Below are 12,095 nucleotides of genomic sequence, written 5' to 3' on the forward strand. Positions count from 1 at the left end.
TTTTCACCATCTGTGTGGAAGTTTTATTGGAAAATTTTCAGAAACAAATAAATGGCACAGCAATATACAAATCCAGAAACATGCACAAACAGTGGCCTTGTGTTAACATGTACTTCATTTAGGAATAAAACCCAAACAGATTCATTGAGGCTCAGCCCAGCTTTTGGCTGTGTGGTTGTTATAGTTCACACACTTCACTTCGAAGAGGCGTTACTGAAGTGTGTTCTGCTCTGTGAGGGAAGGAATAATCGTAGTTTGTGTTCAAGAAGTAGTGCAAGTATTGGGGGAGGAAAAAAAAAAAGCCATGTGTCAAATAAATGCTTTGAGAATTATTAGTTTAAAAGAAAAAACTTACTAGAATTTACTCCAGCCATGATAAATGTTTGCATACATGTGGAAGTGTTTTTGGTTTGGTTATTTCTTGCAATATCATCCTGAGCCTCAAATCTCAAAGTTAGTGGGGCCTCTGAACTACCATGATATTCACAAACCTAAAACATGACATGCCTCATTTTTGTCTTATTTTAGAGCAGAAGTTATTGTTCAAAAATCAGCATACAAACTGACCTCTAGGGACAGAGCACCGATTTTAAAAAGTGCTGACAATTCAATTTGTTCTACCAGTGCAAACGCTGAGTTTTTCCTTTAAAAAGTTTGAGCTTCAGAGACGGGGTTTTTTTTTGGCTCAGGACCATATGTTGTATGCTGTGTGAATGGTTCAGATGAGCTATAGGATTCATCGTTTTTAATCCCAAGGGAAGAGTTCGGGTCAGACAAGACTTCTCACGTGTGCAGAGAGTTCCAGTGTGGGTGGTTCAGGCATGTCTGACTTTGGAGGGGGTGTAGTTTTTATCCACAGATTCATCCTGAAGGAACATGTGCAAGCAACGCTCGTTTTGGGCCAATGGATGACCAGCCACTCTGGAAATACAATCAAGATTAATGAAAAAAGGCTGAACAGGTACAATGTGCAAACTGAACATGAATAATAAGAGTGAAACGTGACTGGAAAACACTGAAATGAAGCAAAATACATTCACAGGTTTTTAAACAAGGCGTTTCAAAAAAAAAAAATTGACAAATCATTTCACAAGCTGATAACTCTGCCAATTCTCATTCATTTGACCTCAAATTTTAACAGCATGTGTGGAAACCGGTCAAAATTGTTTAAGGTATAGAAATGCCAGTCACTTGAAATTAAAAAGGTGTTGTGGCCTCTGCATGCTCTTGCGACAAGGCTTTCGCAGACAGCTTTTCGCAGACAGTTGTAATTTATGGTTGAACGGGGAGTAATAGGCGTGCACGATGTTATTCACCGCCACAACGAAAGGGGGCGCGAAGTTGCGAAATCGCTAGGAGTAGTTGGTGGGTGTGGTTAGTGGAGTGTTTATCCTCCAGTTACTTATAATGACTAGAACTGGAGTCGTATAGAGGTACGTACTTCCCTCGATCAACCGCTCTTCGTGCTGCTCCATCTTCGCTCGTGTTTTTAAAAATGGCGGTCGTGAAAACAAAAACCGGGAAAGTAGGGAAGCGGAAGTGCGTGTACAGCGGATGTAGAGTGGACCAATCAGAGCCCTCGTCTGCGACACTGTCTGCAAGGCTTCTGCGGTGGTCACAATTTTTGGGAGGTGCGCGCAGAGCGTCTGCGAAGGTGGGGGGGGCTATGCAGACACCATCTGCGAGGACTGGGTTGTCAGCATAAATTGTCTTTTAGAGTACAGTCAAATACACAGTCTTGACTGTGCAGTGTGCATTTATATGAATTCTCTAAAAATGCAGCAAGTGCAATGCAGATTTGGACATGGCACAAGTTCAAAGAGGAAGGCTGGGTTAAGCTGGGCATACACTGCGATTTTTGGCCTGATTTTCACTCGTGCGACTATTTTGGAGGAGATCGGGCCGAGTTTCGGCTCAATCGTGCGTCTCGGATCGTGTAGTATACATGGGGTAACGACAAGCGATTAACACCTCACGACCTCCTCCCGATCGATCAGATGAAAATCAAACAGTTTGAAATCCTGAGCATCGCATCTGATCGTATAGTGTGAGAACAGGAATCGTAAGCTGCATGCTGTTTACCCCTGTGATTCACTCGTACAGTGAGAGCAGCAGCTGAATACCACGATTTGAAAGAAAAAAAAAAAATTTAATATGATAGATAGCACAGTGTATGCCCAGCTTTAGGCATGCATATTAAATTTGTGAACTCGTTCTTAGAATCCACATACCTTTGAATTTCTCATTCAAATTGAGGAATAGATCTATTGCCCAACACTGAAACCGAACAGGCTTATTTGCCTAGACTATGTAGTTTCTGGAATATTTACATGTCAAATATTTTTTTTGAAACACCAAGTTTCCTTTTAAATGGAAGACAAGACAATGAATCAGAAGAAGTGCTAACTTGTTTTGGATAAAGAAAGAACACAGCAAATTTCAGGTCATCCATCAGAATTCCCTTCACCAGAAAGGAACGAAATCACATCTCCGTATTAACCTGCAGTCATGGACTGCCCACTTCCTGAAACACTCACATGCTCATTAGAAGAAGCAAAGGAACAAATTTAGCCCAGAAATGAGGATGCATTTCTGAATCAGCATGAAAAGAAACCTTTGGTCAAACTGCCATCTTTACTACAGATTCTTGTTTGCAGGCATCACAGCCTGATGTCACCAAGAATTTTATAAACACGCTCAGTTTGGTTTTGCTGATTAAAAGGTCATTAATTTTTTGGATCCTTAACCAACATGATCCTTGCAGGCAAATATCAAGGCAAGTTTTTTTTTTTAATTAAAAAAAAAAAAAAAAAAAAGCCACAAACCCCCCTCCATGTTGTAGTACTAAAAAGCACTTTTCCTAAGAGTAGAGAGTCATGGGAAAAAAAAAAGTACACCCTCCTTCAATGCCATGTTATTTAGGCCCTGATGTATAACAAATGTGGGTTGGAAATAATTTGGTGTTAAAGTTAAGCCTCGGTCACAACCGGACGTACGATTTTTTTGGCCGTGCGATTTTTGGCGTTTCCCCAAATCGCTGCGTTTTTTTTGCGGAGAACGTAGTTGTGGTGACCATGGAGTAAGATCACCACGCACCCAACGTACAACCCGGAAGTCGAACGCGTGTACCATGCACGAAATCTGAGGCTGCTTGGACGTACGGCTGTCACTTCATTCATACAGCCAACGCACACTAATCGTACTGACCGTGCGTTCCATGCAGGCTTCGTATGAAGGTTGCAAGAACTGCGCACGATCTGTACATTGTACATACCAACGGCGTTCGTTTGTCGCACTGTGGCGATTGGAGAGGCAGAGATAGATTTTTTATATCACACACTAAACAGGGGAACAGGGGCGCTGCACCCTCTTACACTCGGCGTGCGCCCCCTTACCGACTCCGTGAAAACATCCCAGCAACACTATGTGACAATGTGTCTGATCAAATACGTTATAATTCCTCCAAAAATATTCCAATCATAGTAGATACGTCGCCAGACGGTGCAAAAACAATCTGAATTGGTGTTTTCCAGACTGAGGCCCCATGTTTAGTTGTTTACTTGGCGCGGCTGCTCTCGCGAGATTTGACATGGATTACATACAAGGTCAGCTGACTTGTCCAGCGAGATTTCTCGAGACTGAATGACCTTTCACCCAGCGTCTTGGGAGCTTTTGACAGAAGTAGTTCGCGAGTTGTTTTTGTTGGCACTTGGGCATTTAAAGATGGCATCCCGCGGCACGAAGCGGAAGACAAAGACTGTCCGGGGCAGAAGATTACTTTCTTTTTCAATGTTGACAATTTGTTACAATTTCCCTCTCAGATAGCCTCAGAATGTCCCATTGGAGCATTTTTCAAAGGCTTTGCACGGCGGGGGGGACAACCGGCACCATTCCCCCCCGCTTCGCTCCCTCGCCATGGTGAGCACCCTCATGCTAAATTTTTCTAGCAAAAAAATAGGGTTTTTTTTTTTCATACTTTGGTTTCTCACTGAAAATGGCAAGCCCTCCGCAAAGACTTCGTCTCAAACTCCTGGCCTGCTGGCCACTGTCGTGGTCGTCATCCTCCTCCTCACTGCTCCTTGTCCTCTCTCTCTCCTCCCTCTCTGCTACTGTCTCAGACACCTTTTCTATCCTCCTCTTCCCTTTTGCCTTCAGCATATTGAATTGAAGCGATGCAATGAAATGAAATTAAATGAAATTGGGTTCTCTCAAAGCCTACGTGTACAAATGGCTGTAGGCACCCCTGCAGCTTTATATACCCGAGTTTTCATGCAATTGACGCCCTCTTGCCGTATGGCCAACTTACTTGACACGCATGGATGACGTACGAAATATCTGAACATGCGTTGGCCGCACTAATTACGTATGTGGGGCGCACGACACACATATGGAGTCCGCAAGTGCGACGTATTTGGGGGGGGGGGGGGGATTTGCCCAAACCTGACACCAGCAAATCGTACGAAAGACGCATGTCGGCCGTACGGAAGACACACGAGGCCGCAAGTTTGTCTTGCAACCTGAAAAAGATGTAAGCGCCTGTAGAGTTTGACATGACAAAAGAACCTCTGTGGCCAGTCTACAGCTCGAAAATCAGCACGTCACACGCGCGCCCTCCGTGTGTTTCTTTGCGTTTTTTGCACGTAGACCGGCTGTAGGAGCACGTACGGCCGGTTGTGACCGAGGCATTACTGTTACAGTCAGCGATTCCTTTGAACTGTTCCTTTTCTGTGGCAGAATGATTTTGTACAAACATACAACTAATGGGGGGGGGGGGGGGGGGGCACACTAGTGTACAAGTTAATTGGGTTTTCTGAAAACAGGGTCAAAGTTATACATACACCATCTTGGAGGATTAATTCAGTGGTGCTGAAAGCTCCAAAATGTTTAACTTGCCAAAGCCAAGATCTCTTCACTTCCTAGTCCTCACATGATCGTGAAGGACTACATTTGGTAGCTTCTCTGCACCAACGTAAAAGGGTGTTTGACCAACACAGAAGGTGTTAAAGTCCAAGGAGTTCAGTGCAGATCTTAAACATGATCATAGGATTTACATAACTCTTGGAGCCATTTCTAAACTACAAGTTCCAAGATCAGTTCAAATAACTGCATGCAAGTTATTGGTGGTGTAGCCACTCTGCTGGAAGACATCCTCAACTGTCTCTCAGCCGAAAGGAAGTTGCTTTGGATTGGCAGGAACAACTCTGGAATCACCAATGCACAGCCCTGCCATGAACTGGAAGCTAGACTAACACGGGTGTTCCAGCAATCGAGTGAGTTTTACATCACCGTGAGTCGAGAAATGAAATGAAAGTCCCTGCTCCAAAAGCCACATCTTCAAGCTTGACTAAAGTTTGTAGCTGATCACATGGACAGTCTTCTGGAGTTTTATGGTCAGAAGAGACAAAGATTGACTTGTTTGGCCACAAGGAGCAGAGGTACAGAGGAACACTACCAACTGTTAAACATGGTGGTAGCGTCATATTCTGGGGCAGTTTTGCTGCCAGTGGAACTGGAGCACTGCACAAAGTGGATGAGGAAGGACAACTACCTCATTTTTTCAGCATAACTTCAAACAATCAGAAACTTGGACACAATTAGGTGTTCAACAGGACAATGACCTCAAATATACATCGAAGCTGGTTGCCATCTATTCCACAATCAAGTCCTGATCTAAACCCAATCAAAAAATTTGCAGATCCAAGGTCAGGCCCATGCCAGGAAAAACATTTAATTGAACTCTACCACTTCTGTTGAGTGAGATCAGATGTCCAACCAGAATTCCGACAGAAGCTTGTTGATGGCTACCAAGTGCTGGATGTACATTTTAACCCGTGTTTTCAGAAAAACCTAAAGAAATTAACTTTGGCACCAAATTCTCCCCCTTATTAAAAAGATGCATGTCGTACAATCACCATTTAAAAAAAAAAAAAAAAAAAAAAAAAAAAGTGTTCTATCAAGATAGTCCATTTATATCCGTCAGTATTAATTTCTTCCAACTTGCAAAACTACACTTAAGACAAAGCTGATCTGGAAGGTGGTTAGTGAAGTTGGAAATGGGTGTAATCACTTGCTTATCCAGGCACGGTATGAAAACTTGCTAGAGTGCGTGGACCTCCAAGTGCTATTAACGATGAACAATGACATTTAATTCAGGAATTTTGTTAAGAGGGGGAAAAAGCCCATCTTAATTACTCGTGTATTGCTTCCGTCTCCAAACCTAATTTGCAGCGGCTCAGCTCGTATTAAAATTCAAACAGGTAGCGACGACACATTTGCACATGAAACAAAGATAACAGCAAAGTCTGCAATCACAGCAAATAATTACAATCGCACTGTAACTTTTATTGTCTCTGCCGGTGGGGGAACAGCACCTCAGATCAAAAATAAGCATGGGTGCACGTAACATGCTGCGGGGAAGAGGAACGCACGCCTGTAATTTCACTCGCAATTATCATAAATTACACAGCGAAAATAAAACAAATGTAAAAAGTAAAGCTGGGTGCACTCGCGGCCTCTCATCAGTTTCGATCCTTTGGTAGGTAATTATGAGGGCTGTAGAGAAGAAAATAAAGAAAGTAGAAATACCAGCTGACAGGAAAGGTTTGGAAGTAAAGCTGTTCCTCTGTACAACTTCAACCCAAGAAAACTTCAGATTAACTTCAGGAGAGGAAGATGTATTGTTACTGCTCATTCTTTTACAAGCTTCTACAAGCATTCCATCCCATTTTAGCGACCCTGCTACAGGTCTTCTTTGTCACTGATACAATGACGGGGGAAGGAAAAGAAAAAGCTCAGTTTCAGGATTTAAATAAGCAGTTAGAACATTTGGACCAACAGGATTCGTCTTGCAGCTGGCCAAATGACACGTTTCATAACTCGGTACCAGGAAATAAATTAAGTACTCTTTTGGAAAGTATAGTGCAGCTCAAAAACACCAAACTGAGAAGAGGGAAGGGGAGACAAAAACTTTGAAAACACCCCTGTAGGATTTTGGCTATAATACCGTACAACCTGGACTACAAGGATTTGTAAGCATTAAAACCCAATTTATTTAAAAAAACCCACTTAATTCCTTACTGCACAAATTCATTAGCAAAAATCATTTCTGGGCGAAATAGTCCTTGAAGAGCAAGTGACTTTTTAAAAAAAAAAAAAAAAAAAAAAGCACGAATGCTGTGTTCACACTTATACCGGTACGATAGTGGTATAACTGTATCGATACAAAGTATACCGGTACAGTTTAGTGCATCTGTCCACACTAGCGAGAAATGTTTGCGGTTTTCTTTCACGGTGGTTGAAATGCGCGTGCGCGAAATGTTTCCGTGGTTACCGAGTAACTTCCTTCCGAGAATATATGGCGGATGAAACAGCGTGTGTGTGCTTTTTGTTGTCAATGTACAGTCTGTATTTCTGGTGGTCATTTATTCAGTCGAATCATAAAACGCACAAGGCAGTTGAGAAACAAACGAATCTCCGTTCTTCACTATTTTATTCAGCGAAGACATCGATTGAGGTGTGTGACTTTGCGCATGCGCATTATATTTGTATCGATACAGAACCGCTTCATTTGTCCACACTACAGCGAAGCGCTACAGTACCGATACTGTACCGGTATGAAACCCATACATTTGTGGGTTTCGTACTGATACAGTACCGGTATAGTTGCTAGTGTGGACAGAGGTTGCGGTACGAAACTACTTTCGTATTGGTACAAAATCCCTAGTGTGGACAGGGTATAAAACAGTGGGTCATTAGCCAACTGGAGCACTTGAACACCTGACTCCTATTTGGTTTGAGCACTTGGACCTACTTGTTGAGGAACTGCTCCAGGCCTTGCCGCCGCTCCTCAATGAAGGAGTCGTCAAAGATGCCGTCATCTCCACGAAATGGGAGCTGCCTGAACAGGGCTTTCCCTGGCAGAGGAGGAACGACCACCTGACACGTGCACACAACAGATTTGGTCATAAATCATTTGCTCATGCAAGCAATTTGGCATTTCAATTCAGCAAAAATCCCCAGGCTCATAGCCTACTCCTGCTCAAGTGTAAAACAAGATGACTAATGAATAAACTTCAACTCTAATTTGAAATCCTAGAAACTGCATGGAATACTACACCTTTAGATCTGGAATATGCCATCAAGGTTAAATTGCTTTTATATTTTAATTAATATAAAATTTTACTACATTTAGCAGACACCCTTATCCAGGCCTCAATGTTAACTTGACACCATAAATGACCTTTTTTGTCCCCCCCAATTTCCTTTTGCCCTAAAATTTCAGCAAGTGCATGGTTCAAGGCAATTAAGTTAGACAAAAGTACCCATTTAAAAATAAATCCTAAACCATTTTTAAAGACATGAAACAAAATCATATGCAAGACTTGTGTATAGTACTAGTACGTAATACGTCTTTATATAGCGTTCAGGATACAAGACAATGATTAGCAAAAATATTGCAAGATGAATTATAACTTAAAAAAACCCTCACACTGGAGTGTGTACTGCAGTACTGTCTTATTCAGTTTGCCATTGCATTTAGGAGAAAATTAAACAACCTTTATAGCATGGTTTACTATATGAAACAAAAGCATGTCTTTCCATTCATTGGATATACTTACCACTAGCTTTTCCCAAAAAAAAAAAACCCACCCCACACACCCTAAAGTCAACCTGGGAAAATGTAGAGGGCACCAGCAACCACTCGTACCCCTTTTCCACCAAATCAGTTCCAGTGCTGGTTCACAACTCCTTCAAGTTGCGAGCCAGCTGAGAACCAGTTTGCTTTTCCATAGCTCGCGGGGCTAAGCAGAGCCACGTCATTACGTCGCTGTATACGTCAGTTACGGCACTACATTTACATAAACCTTGGCACGAATATCAAAGCAAAAACACGAAAGAAGCAGCAGTGGCAACAATAATGGATGGACCGTTTGTACAGCTGCGGCTTCTCGTCGCTTAAAAATGGCGATCTTTCATGGTCTTGTTATTGTTGGTCTTAACAACTCTCTCTCTCTCCCCCCCCCCGCTGACGTAAGCGGTTCTTTCCTCTGGCCCAGCAGAGAGTTGGTGCTCGCCTGGAACCGGTTTTTCTGGCCCCAGAGCCAGTTCTTTGTCAGTGGAAACAGAAAACCCGGTTCCAAACTAAGCACTGGCCCCGAACCAGCCCTGGAACTGCTTTGGTGGAAAAGGGGCATCAGTGATGAAATACACATGAGCACCTGAAGTGAGCCAAATCAGAATTGCTGTTAAGTCAGGAAGGAAAAAAGTGGCAAAAATCACAGAGGAGGGGAGGATGCTGGTTGTGTTTTTCGTAATGTACTCGCTCAAAAAAAAAAAAAAAAAAAAAAAAAAGTGCCTGAACTGGCCTAACTTGCTAAAATTTCTGCCTGAGCATCTTGGTCAGGCAAAGCCTAGCATTGAAGCTTGCTAGCCAAGAGCGACTTCTCTAATGCCCAGGTTCGACGGCAGAAAGACGCATGCTGTGACCGGTTGGGTAGCGAGTGGACGCAGGCATTTTGCACCAAGTCTTTCATTACGGTCAGACATTGCAACAGTCAGTTGTGAAACATGCCTTTAAGACATGCTGCGTTCCCTAGAGGTGGCAGCAGCTTGTGCTTGTTAGTTGAGCCACATGCACCTTGCTGGAAATGGGTGTCTTAGGTGGGGTTTACATTAGACCGTATCAGCGGATCATCAGATTAACGTTTTTAAAACGATTAGTGTGCACACAGCAACACCAATACACGGATACACTCGGCTCTGCAAGCATCCTGCACTCCAAATCACTCCGCCCTGAACAGTGAGTGCCCTCTGGAGGGTGCGCACTCCGGCCCTGCGCAGCTCACAGAGCGCGCAAGTATAGCACACGAGCAGTGATTCGGGACTGAGCCGCTGTGTGTGTGATCCCAGCGCATATCACTTACCACTTGCAAGTGGAAGGATGGCAAGCCTAAAGACAATCATAACTACACAATGGGCAGTATTTGCATACTTTTATACTCTAATGAAAGGTGATACAAGGCGGAAGTCCGCGCCGTTTTTCAGCAGTCGCGTCACATGACCAACGCCAGCAAATCAGGAAGGTGGAGGTCACAGTGACGTTGTCCAATGACGACGCCAGCTAGAGCTCAGCACAGCGCATCCTCAATGTTTACACGGCACCGGACCAGACACGATCTGGATTGAATACATGGACCCTGGCAGATTCCCGTTTCCTGGCGGTTTAATATAAACGGACAGTGCATCCGAGAAGAAAACGAGACAGATACGGTCTAATGTAAACTTGGCCTTAATGAGCCGCTTTTCTTTTCACCCCTCAACTCGAGTAACGTTTAAGGAATGGGTGACCCATTTTGTTCATGTATAATAAGATGGAGCCATTCAACGGGCATTGGTAAGGTTGGTGTACACAAGTTTTAGTGTCAAGTCAACACCGAGTCAATTTTAACACCATGCTTGTGTTTTTGTCCCAATCTCTGCAGTGTTAACTAGGGCTGTGCTCACAGCTCGCGATACTCGACCATGCATGATTTTCGGGGGTACGATACAATAGCGTTTACTCACTTGAAAATCCCATATGACATATCATGCATATCTCCTGGTTCCGTAGCAGGTTGACCTCAATTTCCACTTGATTTAAAGTACATTTCATGCCAGAAATTGACAAATTCATGCTTGCAACCTGTTCCAACCAAAAACCTTTACAAATGGTGCTTCCAGTTACTCAGGGCACACGCACTAGAAATTAGGTGCTCTGCTTCAATGTGCCCTGCTACAGATGCAGCAAGCCGCTAATCACGTCTCCCACGTCTCCATGGCCTCGTCTCGAGACTCATTGATTGAATAATTTTGGCGCCAAACGTATTTGCACCCTCTGCTTACAATGCATTAAAAGACATCGTTTAACTCGATATATATGGTACGATATCGTGAGCAACTGATGGCAAACGAACACAGCCCTAGTGTTAACACTTCCTAAAGTTGAAAGGACACTAAAATCTTGATTTAACCATTTTAACACTGGGAAACTCAATTTTGCTGTCGTAAGGTCCATTTTAGGGGTTCCCAAGCCCCCCATATAAAGACCAGCAAGAAATTGAGTCAATGTCTACAAGTTCTAGCTACAACACGAATAAAATTATGTTTCCCAGCATAGCCAGGTAGGCGGGCATGCGTGGTTCAGGCGGGAGCTGCATGTTATTAGGCCTACTTGCTGTAACGTTACGTTCCTGAAGCCGGCAGAGTTGTTAAGAGAAGAGGACTTAATTCGCAGTGAATGATATGGTGAACAAGTTGATGTCATTGTTAACTGCTTAATGTTACCTCTGTTTATCTAAGGGGAGGAAAATGTGTTGTAGGCTACTTGTCCCTTTCAACATTATGGCAGCTAAATTGAACTTTATGGAAAATGTTAGCCAATATTAGCGTGAACAGTTAAACTTGACCGCTTTCTATATTCTGTCCCATCTGTGTATTGGTATGTTCTTCAACTAATGCAAGTGAAAACTATTGCTACTAATGGCATTTAGTTATGGCGAGAGAAGACTTCATGTGTTCTTTCAATTCATTGGCTAGATGGATATGATTTTTAAGAGTGCGAGTGAGGAACAGTTAGACTGTTTTGCCACTCTGAAAAACAGAAGGCATTCTTTGACGCTTCCACCCACAAAGTAGAGCAAAGTGGGCACAGAGCCCACAGTGATAAGAATGGATAGTTGACTCTGTATTACAAGTTCTTCTACTTCGTTATATACTGTAATTTTGTCTTTGTTGATTTAAAGACATTTCCTCCTCTGTTCTCCAACACATCACTGTTACATTAAAACTGATCTGTAAGACTCAGACATGCACATTGAGTTTATAAGGATGTAGCTGCATACTGTGAAATAGTCTCAAGGATGCTCATCTTTCCTGTGATGTACAACTTGTATTTTGGGCTAAACTAAGACCTTAGTTTTTTCTTTGTGTTTTAGCCCATCTCGTAAAGTAGCTCTAGCTAGCACTTAAATAATGAAAGCTGTTTGAGATAGAAAATTTGCTCACCATTTCTATCCTTTCTAAACTTCATCAGTTTAAGCTTATTTGTTTGATACCTG

The 12,095-nt window shown here is 42.9% G+C and overlaps 1 protein-coding gene across 2 annotated transcripts in view; it reads right to left on the bottom strand.

Moving 5' to 3' along the window:
- snx3 (sorting nexin 3) overlaps positions 1-12,095 on the bottom strand; it is a 52,366-nt gene continuing 40,271 nt past the window's right edge. For both annotated transcript variants that reach the window (XM_060914134.1, XM_060914133.1), the window contains 2 exons: positions 7,811-7,935; positions 1-921 (listed from right to left, as the gene is read on the bottom strand). In XM_060914134.1, coding sequence (XP_060770117.1) covers positions 816-921; positions 7,811-7,935 — 231 coding nt within the window. In that variant the 3' untranslated portion in view covers positions 1-815. The remainder of the gene's footprint in view (positions 922-7,810; positions 7,936-12,095) is intronic.

Source organism: Neoarius graeffei, chromosome 2 (assembly GCF_027579695.1).
Source record: "Neoarius graeffei isolate fNeoGra1 chromosome 2, fNeoGra1.pri, whole genome shotgun sequence".
Classification (NCBI taxonomy): Eukaryota; Metazoa; Chordata; class Actinopteri; order Siluriformes; family Ariidae; genus Neoarius; species Neoarius graeffei.